General features: G+C 33.3%; 1 protein-coding gene across 3 annotated transcripts; it reads right to left on the bottom strand.

Annotated features, from left to right (window-relative positions):
* Nucleotides 1-1,698: 1,698 nt before the first annotated feature.
* Nucleotides 1,699-8,740, bottom strand: LOC102668674 (ELKS/Rab6-interacting/CAST family member 1). Of its 3 annotated transcripts, none has more exons than XM_006587818.3 (13): nt 8,405-8,740; nt 8,128-8,300; nt 7,904-8,007; nt 7,336-7,416; nt 6,934-7,037; nt 6,764-6,850; nt 6,055-6,257; nt 5,071-5,272; nt 4,926-4,976; nt 4,725-4,823; nt 4,568-4,627; nt 4,110-4,234; nt 1,699-3,281 (listed from the first exon to the last, which is right to left on the bottom strand). In XM_006587818.3, the coding sequence occupies exons 1-13, from the start codon at nt 8,588-8,590 to the stop codon at nt 2,132-2,134; spliced, it is 2,625 nt and encodes an 874-aa protein (XP_006587881.1). In that variant the 5' UTR covers nt 8,591-8,740; the 3' UTR covers nt 1,699-2,131. The 3 variants fall into 3 exon arrangements, with proteins under 3 accessions (XP_006587881.1, XP_006587882.1, XP_014617924.1); XM_006587819.3 differs by having other exon boundaries at nt 4,110-4,231; XM_014762438.2 differs by lacking the exons at nt 8,128-8,300; nt 8,405-8,740 and having other exon boundaries at nt 7,899-7,995.
* Between the last annotated feature and the right edge of the window lie 3,553 nt (nt 8,741-12,293).

Genomic DNA, 12,293 nt, shown 5'->3' with positions numbered 1-12,293 from the left:
TTAATAAGTGATATGATGATAAAATAAGTTAATAAATGTACTGTGTCTTGTTTAGGTGGGGTTTTTTTTAATCAGCTGTTTGGTGGTTTTAAGTATCACTTTTTTTTTTAGTTTTCTTGTTAGGTTCCAAATAAATTGTTATAGATCATTGATGTTATTTATATATATAACTTTTACGGCATCGTTCTTGCACTAATTTTTATATGATAAAAGAACGTACATCCCAGCACAGATTTTTTATCTGCATTTCAACTCGCAAATGAGAGGGCGAATCCTGGTGCAGCGGTAAAGTTGTGCCTTGGTGATTGGTCATGGGTTTGAATCCGGAAACAGCCTCTTTGCAGGCAATGGGGTACGAAGTTTTTTCAACTCGCAAATGTAAAGCTCATAACATCGTTTCTTGTTACAAACTGTTATCAAATAACGGATTGTGATCTTATGGAATTGTAAAATAACTGTAGAACATATAATATTTGTTAAATTATATTTTAGTTTTTATCTTAATGCATATTAAAAACACGAGCTAGATATCGTATAGTTCATTTTAAAACTGTATAGGGACAAAATCCACAAATTATATATTCTATCTATAATCAAATAATTATAAGCTTGTGATTATTAAGTTATCATTTCATCAGAAAATTAATAATAAAAGGGATAGAATAACTATTTTACAATCAACATGATATATATATATATATATATATCATCCATAGAAATTAAATATGATTTATGATACGCACACATACCTTCTTCAATCGATTAAATTAGATTTCATTAGTATACGACAAATATAATTATTCAATGCTTTATTAATGTCATTATTTTTATAGTGAATTGTTGTTTCAATATTGATTTTAAAAATATGTAAGATGCAACTTAAATTGAAACAAACTTATTTGATTCATAAAAAAAAAATATTATTCTACCTCTTCCTTTTACCTTAACTTCAAAACCAAAAGCGTAAAGGATTTTATTATTGAAAGAGTTTGAGCACTTAAAGTATCCTAGTCATTAATGGGTATTGAGATTTGCAAGTTGCAACACCCAACCTTTATATTTGAACAAGTAATTTAGTAGCGGGCAAATGCATTCTAATGCTTGCCCATAACAAATCATACATATACGGGAATTTTTCTTCCATTTATTCTTTTCTCCTTCCATATATCAAAATACCAAAAAATTCCCATTCTATCATTTTTCTCCCTTCCTAAACGCCAACATTTCAACGCTGAAATGCGCATAACGAATTCCAAATATTAAGGGACTTTTCATCCATTTATCTTTCTTTTCTTTTCTTTTTTCTGAAGACTTCTTTATTTTCTATTACTTTCCCTTCCTGCACACCAAGCATAAGGGATAAGATTTCCATTCTAGCACTTTGGAGGACAAAGTTGTAACATTAGCATTCATGTCATGCCTATTACATATTAGGATGTAAATTTAAGCCTAATTCAACTTCAAAAGTTAACTAACAAGATGACAGGTGTCCTTCACTTATATATTATATCTTTGTCTTATTTCTAACCAATATAGAACTTTAAATTTTCTCTAATACATCCTCTTATATTCAATACTTTTAGATTTGATGTATAAATAATATGATAGGTGACCTGTTTAGTAGATCTATGATGAATTTTGATACCATTTTAGAATGTGAATTTGAGTTTAACTGAACTTCAAAAATTAACTCAAGAGATAATGATTGTCCTCCACTTATATATATTTTATCTCTCGTTACTTGAATTTTTTCCAATAGTGAACAACAGCTTCAGATTCCAAGCATACAAGACACTTTCCGGCTAAAAACTTCCAAGTCATATTCAACAAACTGATACTTTAACATGCTTGGAAAGACAATCATAATGGTTCTGTACGTTCCCTAGATGGACTTACTTGAAGCCTGTTACTAACTATCATTTCATAACTTGCTATCATATTTGCATTTTATGAAGCAAAATGACAGGAAAACCCTACATTAAATACAAAAAAATGCCTTAAATATAATTACAGTGACCGGAAGGGAGGGGAGGGGGGGGGGGGGGGGGGGGGGGGTAATTGCAAAAATACAGGAATCTGTACAACTTGTATACCCAAATATCTTTGTACAACCTACAACTATGCAAAAAAATCAATCTTCTTCAGTGTCTTCATCATCGTTATCCATGGCATCACCCTGCTTTTGATCCTCCTCATCATGGTCACTAAGCTGAGTTTCTTCATCAGATATTGATCCACCCTTTGCATCAGCTCTGTTATCAATGCTAGTGTTGCTACAACTCTTAGTATCTGAGTCAGATGAACCACCATGGTTTTCTCTCTCTTGGTCACAATCATATGCAGAACCTTCAAATTGCTCCCTCAAATCGGGAGCAACAATGCCAATCATCTCACTTAGTACTCGTCGTTCATTCTGTCTGGCAACTGCAGCATCAGAAGTTGTGTTCTGACTCTCAGCCACAGCCACTACGATAATTGAATCATGCAATGCTCCTGAACCTTCATTATTATCTTTGCTTCTTGGAGATTCATTTTCTCCATGCAAGAAAGGGGCTGTACTGCAAGCCCGACTACCAGCCACTTCCGAAGTCAAAAGATCTGCTGTTCTGATTGTGCCTCCAGCTTCTGTATCCTCAATGGTCTTTTGAGTGTCTGAAGGATTATTTGATTGTGAATGATGTAAGCCTTCATGAGAAGGTTTTTGAGCATGCTCCTCCGTTTCTTGTACATGGTCATCATCATCATCAATTTGCATTGTGTCCCCATCTAAACACTTGTTCAAATCAATATTCTGTTCACCCTGATTTACAGGACTTTCAGTTTCAAGAACTCGCTCAGTGCCTACAGCAGCATCTCTCTCCACCATAGTTGCCGTGCCAACACCATCAATATCAGAACCAAAGCCACCTCTAACACGATGGTCATGATCAGCACTGGTGAATTTTGCCTCTTGCGTATTTTGACATTCTTCACTTCTCATATCACAGCCATGCTTCTCAGTGACACTTGCTTCATTGCTCAATGTTTCAACGTGAACTACGTTGAGCCTTTGTGCAGAAGAAGTTGACCCTGCCTTGGCACCATTTTGGCTATGGTATCCATCAACTTCTTTTTCTCTGCCAGAGGTTCCACCAATGATTCCATCCATGTCTACAAAAGTATTCTCATAATTTTCATCATCTTCTAGAGTTCTCTGCATAGACTTCAATTGTTCCTGTTGCTTAGCAAACAATACTTGTATCTCTTCAGTAGTTGAATAAAATGCTCGAAGCTGTGTTTCCCTGCATGGCAACACAGAACATCAGCTGAAAGATCTAGAAATCTACAATCATTAGGAAGAATGAGTCAGCTGTACATGATGCATTATAAAGCAGAACTGTCAGACAACACTTCATATAGTACAACTCAGTAGTACACTAACCAACTGGGACTCATAACATACAGCTGGAATCAAATCAATATGAATGACAATACCTACTCATGGGACACCAGGATCTCCCCATTTTCAATTGAAACAACTTTGCTGAATAGTGTATATTCAAATCAAAGTAACACAATTAACCCCAGCAGCCCTTCTTTTGCTATAATCACGGCCCTCAAATTAGTCATGAACATGCTTGCAAAGACATGGTCCATAGAGATGCCAACTTTCAATCTTGCACTCAATTATAATAAAGGAAGTATGAATAGAAAAAGGTTTATAAGCAACAAACACGCTAAAAACATCTTAATAAGGTTCCCTAAATCCTAGTCTCGCTGAACATGTTTCTACATCCTTTTTATCTCATTTCGTTTTTAGATCAGTTTAAAAATTAGTTAAGATCCATGAAAGAAATGTTTATAAAAACCTAGTATACGTGCTCCTTTGAAGATTTTATTAGAAAGACTTTGAAGCACCATCTAATTCAATCTACATAAAGAATAATTAGTAATTATTATAACAAAAATCCCAAGAATGCAATAAACAATTAGCTGGAAGAAGTAGCAGCTAGAGTGCTGCCCTGTGTCCTCTGATATTCTACGACAGTATCTGCAGCCTATGTTGGAAATTCTACATACTTTTCAAATTGCAGATGTCCAATGATTATAAACAACAAATCAAGCCTTACCGAAGCATAAGTCTTTCCCTGGCACCTTTCAACCTCCGCCTCTCAAAATCAAGATCTCGCATTGCAGCATTTATCTCAAGCTCAAGAACAGAAACTTTAGCCCAAGCTTCTTCTCGAGCTGCCTGCTAACAACATCAACAAATATCTCAGCTTCAAATAAGGAAACTTGACCCCCAGGAAAAAAAGGAGATTAGAAAAAGAGGATAAGATATAGAACAAAAAAAAAACTAATTAGAAAGCCAAGCAGCATATAAACTATAAAATTTTTCTTCATTCTTTGGACCAAGAGTATTTAGTCAGTTAAAGTCAAGGCATTTGTTATATCAATAACTTATTCTGTAATCTAGTCAAAATAACATTAGCATGGCACCTGGATGTAAAGCAGACATCATTCCAATAAAAACACCTTCATATCAAAACAAATTTCGTATTCAATGACATGAGATTTTCATATCTACCTTTTCGCTCTCAAGCTCTTTCCTTAATCTTCTTGTTTCCTGTTGTTCAAGTTCTACTTTCTGCTCCATGAATTAGAATTTATATTTAGCTAGATATCAAGCAAAATATGATAAAGCAATATGATACTCAATAGTCTATATAAGATTATCTGACTACCTTCATTTCATTTTCATTGGCAAGCTTCTCTTCATGTACTTGGGCTTCCAATTGACGGACCTTATTATCAGATACAACCAATTTTTGCCTGGTATCTTCCTGCAACAGAAAAGGAATAAAGAGGAAAATCTCTATCTGAATTCTGAACTGAAGTGCAAAATTTTTCTTAGGCTAACAGGAGCAAAAATGATGGAACAATACCAGTTTGGACCTCAAGGTTTCAACCAGCAAAGACATTTCTCTCTCTGACTCCTACAATATATATTGAGATAGCTTGTGAGCTCCTGAAAGTAGAAAGGGAACAGTTTCTTACTAATTTAGCATCAAAAGTTCAAAGCTTTCAAACCTGTAGCTTATTTATTGTTTCTTGTAGCTCTCTTTCTCTTCTTAAGGAAGCATCTGAGAGTCGTTTTAATTCCTCTTGAGCCTCAGACTGGGCTCTATGAACAGCAGCTTTTAGATCACCTGCAGCCTTTTCTCGCTCTTCTTTTCGTTGAGTCCACTCTTCATCTAATTGTTCCTTCAGTTCAGCTATATTTACCTTTTGGCTGCATCAGGAGAGAGAATTACTATACCATGCAACATAAATATAAAACATTACAACTTTAAGCATTTAGATTTAGCCATCCATAACACATTAGTGGAAAGCAAAAGTCCACACTCCTATGATCATCATAGTACTAAATCAGTCAAACTAAATTACACTCGTACTCACTGAACTTTAGCAAAATTACATCCAATGCCCCTTCTACTTTTGTCCCTACGCAGATCCCCTTCAAATTCAATTTATATAACAAAATAAAACCACATCCTCTTCCCATTAACACATACCTCCCTTATTTAGTAATGCTCTTTATAAATTAGGGAGGTCATGTGGGGTCAAAAAAGGAAGGGTCTCAAGTGCAATATTGCTAAAGTTAGGGGTGTATGTGTAAATGTGTAATTTGCCCAAACAAATTTAAGTGTTCTGTAACTTTTACATAAAAAGAGAAGTTCTTAAAATTTGGGCTTAAAGCATAACTCAACCTTCCAAGAAGTTGTAAGGTGAGGAATACCTGAACCTAATAAGCACTACTTAGGCTACATAACTAGGCAATGTGGGACTAAACACCCCCTTGCATAACAGACTACTATGACAGGAATAACAGAGGGAAACCATTTCTATATTGTGTATTCTCTTGGCAACATAAATCAATGAACCAAAGCTGAAACTATATCAATATGAATCAATTAAGTCTCCGATACGAAATATTGAAACAAAATGATATTACTATGTACAAAAGTATTGAAGAATTAAACCATGAGAATTAAGTAATTCATAGTTTCATACCTACTTATTATAGAATTTGCTTCAGCACATGACTGCGTAGAAGCACTAAGCCTTTCATTAAGGTCTTCCATGGCATGTTTTTGTGCAGCAGACGCTCTGTTGAGATCCCCTAATTCCTTATGTTTGAGATCCACCATTTGCTGTAATGCTTTTAATTGATCAAGGTAACATTTTGCAACCGACTCTTTGACTGATTTTAATTCCTACATAATAGTTCATAGTTTAGGTAAGACATTGTCAATTACAAACTATATGAATAAATAAGATGAAATCTAGATTAAACATTTCTTTGAGAATTCACAAAAATATAGAGATAGTTGTTGTACATCACATCTGCATTTTTTTGAGACAAGGAAAAGTCACAAATTCAGTTACAGGTAGAGTATCATGAATACCATTGCTGGGGGGGTCTTTAAAAAGGTAAAATAAAATTGTATGTTAAATGTTTTGAGAAAGAGAGAAAATGAGAGGCATATGATGAATTCTTTGTGTTTGAACCACACAATATATATATATATGAGAGGTCATTAATACAAGGATAGTTAAAAAAAAATACAAGAATATATAGTTACTCTAATTATCATAGTTACATAACATACAATCTGCCCTTTTTACATTATTTCTAAAACTAAGGATTAAGTTTAAAACATTTTTAGGGGAACCTCGGCTTAATCTAGGCGTTGTCCCTCGTTCAACAATGATTACATACACTTTCATGGCATTCAACAGCTGCACAGTTGTCACTACGCAAAGTATCAACTGTAACCACCTGATTCTCCAATTGCTTTCTCAATTCCTGTCAAGAAGATTGGATACAATTAAAGAGAGAAAAAAGTTTACAATACTCATTAATACTGCAATCCTTCTAAGTTAACACACCATGTTTGATCTTTGAAGACTTCGAAAATCATCTAGAGATATGGGACCCTCAGGAGCACCGATGCCTAAACCTTTCAATCTCTTGTTATCGGAAACAAAATCCTCTACACATTCAAGAAAAGAGGATAAAGGCACAAAGAAAGCAAAAAGCATTAGAAAGTGAAATAAAACTAAATATCAGCATCAACATATTATATAATATATCTTAAACATCTATGAAATGTGAGGTAAATTGCATAAAAGTACAATCGTATGCATAGGAAATTATGAATGTCAGCACACACATGAAACTCCAAATCCACATAAAATTAGACGCTTGGTTCCACTTACAATCATAAACCAGAGGAGAATGCAAGAATGACTAAAAAAAAAGTAAATGCAAGCTGCTGATCATAAGACTACCTGCTTTTCGTTTAGCAACTGCATTATCTGGCATGAGGCTGGGCACAAGCGCCTCTCGAAATACAAAAGCAAATGCCAGATCTGCAAGATAAGACGGAATTATAATAGTTAGAAATGGAACAAAACACAGAAGGCAACAGATACTCAAAAGCAGCAATTCTTCAATTTCATTAAAAATAATTACAGTAATTGTCCAACTTCAAAATAAATGTTAAGAAGCGAAAGGAAAAGTAGCAGAAGTCTTAGTACAATAAAAAAAATCTTTTATATAGGACAATGTTTTATTTTATTTATTTTTACAAATAACAGTGAAATCATAAATAAGAAAGGATAGATAGTAATTTGAATAATATTAACTTTCCCAAAGCCAATTTACAACAAAATAATTTAATGTTACACTTTTCACAGTTAAAGGAAATTAAAAAAAAAAACAGATAAAGGGGAATAGTAATCAGAACCAAAGTATTGACCAGTAAAACAAAACTGCAACTACGGTGAAAAAAGGTGGAATAGGAATAAAAGAAAAATTGAAATATTAAGCCCTTGTAAGGAATTCAAATTACCATACCATGCTGCGGAGGAGCAGCAAATGATATAATATCGCCATGGCAAACTTTCACAGCAGCGCCATTCTTTTTCAATCTCTCCCAGTTAAGGTAAGTTCCATTTGTGCTGAATAAAGTTTTACAAAAATCAGAATGTGAAAAAAATTGAAAAAAAGAAACTCTTTACTTCCTCTTAAGTAGGAGGGAAGAGAGGACCCCCAAGTTTTAAATAGAATCCACAACCAACCTTGCATCTTTCAAGAATATTGATGTGGCATTCTCCATATTTTCATTAGTAACTTTCATCCTGTATATTCGGCAATGATTTGCACTAACGGAATTTGAATCAATCTGGAAACGCACATCCTCTACCAATCGACCAATGCAGTGCTCATTAGCAGTTAATAAAATGTTAATTCCCTGGTTACAACAATTTTAATCAAAATACTTAATCAAATTAGAGACAAGACAAGCTCGTAAACATTTTGTTAAAAAAAAAAAAAGAAGAGGAAAAATGGATAAACCTGGTGCCTTTTGCGGGCATTGTAGGAGACGGCAGTGAGAACGCCCCAAACTTGAGGGTCGGGGTTGTGAAGAGGCTGGGAAGCGATGTTGGAGGCAACGGAGACAATGCGCGCTCTAGGGCTCAAACTCTGCGAACAATTGTCTCTCCACGTTGTCATCGGAGTTTCCACTTTCGCCTCTTCCATCAAACCCTAATTACCTGAATTTCCCCTCTTCGCGCGCTTCCACCACTACTGGGAACTGTGAACTGTGAACTGTATTGGTAAGTGTGTTCACTTTGATGAGTCAGAGTCACGCACTCACTCACACACAAAAAAAAAATAAAACAAACAACAAACATCTAACCTCTTCCATCAAACTTTTTTTTATCCTCATAGTTGAATAAATAATCAATCAATTTTATCCTTAAAAATATTACTCTTTCTTTTAAATAATCTTTTAAAATAATAAGATTATGTGAATAATCTCTTAAATATTAAAAATCCCGAGTTATTCTTTTTTTTCACAATCAAAGAAGAAAACTTCTTCGTTAGTCATTGAACATTAATAAAATATATTAATTCGAGGATTAAAGTAGATATTCAATATATTTGAGACTACTTACTCAATTTTATTATTTTAAAATTTAGAAGAGATTAAAGAAGTTTAGCTCAGTTATTTATTTGAGGGTGTTGCGGTGTGGAGGTTCATGACTCTCCCTGATACGTTGACGGTGATGGGTGATGGTGGGGTGCGGTGGTGAATGGTGATAGAGGTTTGCTTGGGAGAGGAATTATAAGAAGGGTATATTTAGAATTGTGGAGGTGTATCAAGTAAAAAATGGGACGTGTTAAGTAATTGTCCATTCTTATTTGTGTTATTACATGGTTGAGTTAATTGAGACTCTATCTTTATCTTAGAGTCAATGTTTATATAAATATAAATAAGTAATATTATATAGATTTATTATTTAAAATCATCTGCTAGACACACGATTATGTTTGTTAGCGAATATAGAAAACATGCGACCACATAAGGCAATATAGAGCTCTTTGCTTTGAGAAAATGTTATTTTTTTCCACTTTTAATTAGAAAGTGTTACCTCAAATTCATTTATACTATTTTAAAAATGTATAACAAAATAATAAAAAAGCAACTTTTTATTATTTTCGGCCACTGTTTCTTACACAAACTTAAAACAGAGAATAAAAATAGAAAATATTGTCTCTCCAACTAAACATCCTCTTAACGTGTGAAGAAAGAGCAACTTGTATAGATCCTCCCCTCCACAATTAGGCCTTGTAGTTGTAGTCTATCAAATCCATGTATGTAAGTGGCAAACCCCTTTGAACCGAGTTGATGGGCCATGATCTCCATAACAATGTCAATTTCCTTACACCATATTTGCCATACAATAAAATTGTGACCATTTTATGCAATTCAACCACCAAAGTAAAACATAAAACATGTACTTGATGTGCCACCACGAATCAGAAAAAAGAAGTGACACCAAAGAAGCAAAGGAAAACGAGCCAAAGAGTGCCATGACAAAGCTTAACTGAGTAGCATATAAGGGAAAACATAGCCATGCCCTGAAGGCCAAGTAGTAGCCTAATATGCCAAACACAGAAGCATTTGTGGTCATAGGTTGCAATTCGAACGGGGAGGTTGTGCTCCCTGCACTTTGAACTTGAAGGAAGGACAAGAGTGTTGGAAGTGTGAATGCATAGATTTTGTGGCGTTGTTTGGTGAAGGAATCGTGAGTAAAGTTGCATGTAACTGAGACAGGAGTGGTGATGAGGTTGAAGGTTTGGTGGTGGACATAATAGGTGGTTCGCCATTCAGAAGGACCTGTTGCCATAGTCATATGCTATGATATGTACCTGTTAAGCTAAGGAGTTGTGGTCTGTGGGGAGTGTGGATATTCTTTAGTTTCTAACTTTCTATTTATAAGCTTTTTGTGTGATTTAATTGTGTATTGGAAATCTTTAAAGTGAGTTTAAATATCATTTTATGAAAATTAACCTGATTAATGTAGTATGAATCTTAGGCAATCTATTCATAATATTTAATTACAAATTAATTTCTTAGCTTGTTTTCTATTCATGTTAAAACTTGTACATAATCTATTCATGTTAACTGAAATCGAGATTTTCTTAACTTGTTTTCTATCATCTCACTTGACTGTATTGTTTATATATATATATATATATATATATATATATATATATATATATATATATATATATATATATATATAATCTTTAGAAATCAAACTCGAATAGCAAGAGGTACATCAACTCACACAGTTAGGATGAACTTAGGGAGACCCAAATATACTTTTAAACTTAAATGGTTAAAGACTATATTAGATAGAGTTAGACATATATCTCCTAGAATATAATTTTATTTTATTTTTGTTAAAATAATATTATATTGACACTTGGATAATTATTATCCATGATATTGATTGGCATCTTTTAAGATTATATAAATGTATTCATCTTTATCTATTACCATCAATGGAAAATATGAATTTTTCTCTTTATAACTTTAATGACAAACTCTTCGATATTTTACATGTAGTTTAGGTTAGCTGTAACTTTGAGTATTTTAACACACATTACTCAATCAACCGAGCTTGTACCACTGGACACTTGACTGTATTGTTTTCAATACCAAATGTAAATTGTTTCTATTTCTTTCTAAGAAATTTACAATAAGGTTTTATGGTCTTGCTTATGAAAGTTTACGTTAGGTTTATCTATCTCAACCCATCTTAATCTGAATTTAAAGTGAGTCCGGATACAAAGATCTCAAATCAAGAAAAAATGTACGGGTATCGTATGATGTTAAAGTTTGTGATTCTTGTCTTCAATTGAGTATCATCTTATCAACCAAATTGTCCATGCATGAATAATAGTATAAAAGGAATAACAGTGGAGGATCCGTGTTGACGTTCGAAAATGCCAAAAACATAGATCGCAGTGGAGAATCCAGGTTGAATTAGGAGTGTCAGTGCCTATGTTTTATAAGATTTGGACGTAGACCCCTTAAAAATGCCTAAATTAAAGTTTCGAAGACAATGAATCAAGTTATTTAAAATAGAAGAAGGTTTTTATCATCACTAGTTTTTTAGTGGCTGAATCATCCTTTAAGGATCTTCCTTATCGTTCTTTTTCTTTACTTCAATTTAGACTAGGCCAACCTTATCCAACAAAATACATACATCTTTGAAATTACAGATAGATATTGAAATTTTGTTAATTGTTTGCTAAAAAATTCTACGATTTGAATTTGATGGAGATTTCGAGTTGAGTTACATTAATACTTGTTTTGTATTTTAAGTTGAACAAATCTTAGTCTTCATAGATGGCTTGCCTCATGATTCTGTTGAACTTTGAGTATGCTACAGATACAGTTTTGTAACTATACGCATTGAGATCAAGACCTTAATTTCGATGTATATATTATCAATGTAAATTTTTTATAGTTGTCCAAGCATTATTACATAACTAAGGTAAGAAAAAGTACAAGAGGTCGGATTTTTGTTTCTATTATATATTACACAATAGATCAAAACTAAATTTAAAATCATTAAATAATACTGTCCTCGACATAAATATTATTATAAAAAATAATTTATCCCTCAGCCAAAAAATTTAACTCACCAATCAAAATTGCCAGCATATCCTGCACTTAACATCGGCTCCAATATGAAAAATATGATATGTATTTCGAGTCCAAGGCTAATATGAATGTTATGTTAATTTGGAAAATCCTCTATATAAAACAGATCTTTACACTAGTATATTTTTTATTTTTATTTTATTTAATCCGTAATATCACATTGAAATATCTGCATAGATCAACCTATGACTATGACCCAGTATCGTTGTCCGAGATTGT

This window comes from Glycine max, chromosome 9 (assembly GCF_000004515.6).
Source record: "Glycine max cultivar Williams 82 chromosome 9, Glycine_max_v4.0, whole genome shotgun sequence".
Lineage (NCBI taxonomy): Eukaryota > Viridiplantae > Streptophyta > Magnoliopsida > Fabales > Fabaceae > Glycine > Glycine max.
Note: the sequence above shows the minus strand (reverse complement) of the source record. Positions and strands in the feature narration are given on the sequence as shown.

Coding starts and splice junctions, on each gene's coding strand:
- LOC102668674 (XM_006587818.3), bottom strand. CDS start 8,590: ATGGAAGAGGCGAAAGTGGAAACTCCGATGACAACGTGGAGAGACAAT. Junction 5,273..6,054: donor GCAAATTCTATAATAAGTAG/GTATGAAACTAT, acceptor CTCCTGATGCAG/CCAAAAGGTAAATATAGCTG. Junction 4,824..4,925: donor AAACCTTGAGGTCCAAACTG/GTATTGTTCCAT, acceptor TTTCTGTTGCAG/GAAGATACCAGGCAAAAATT.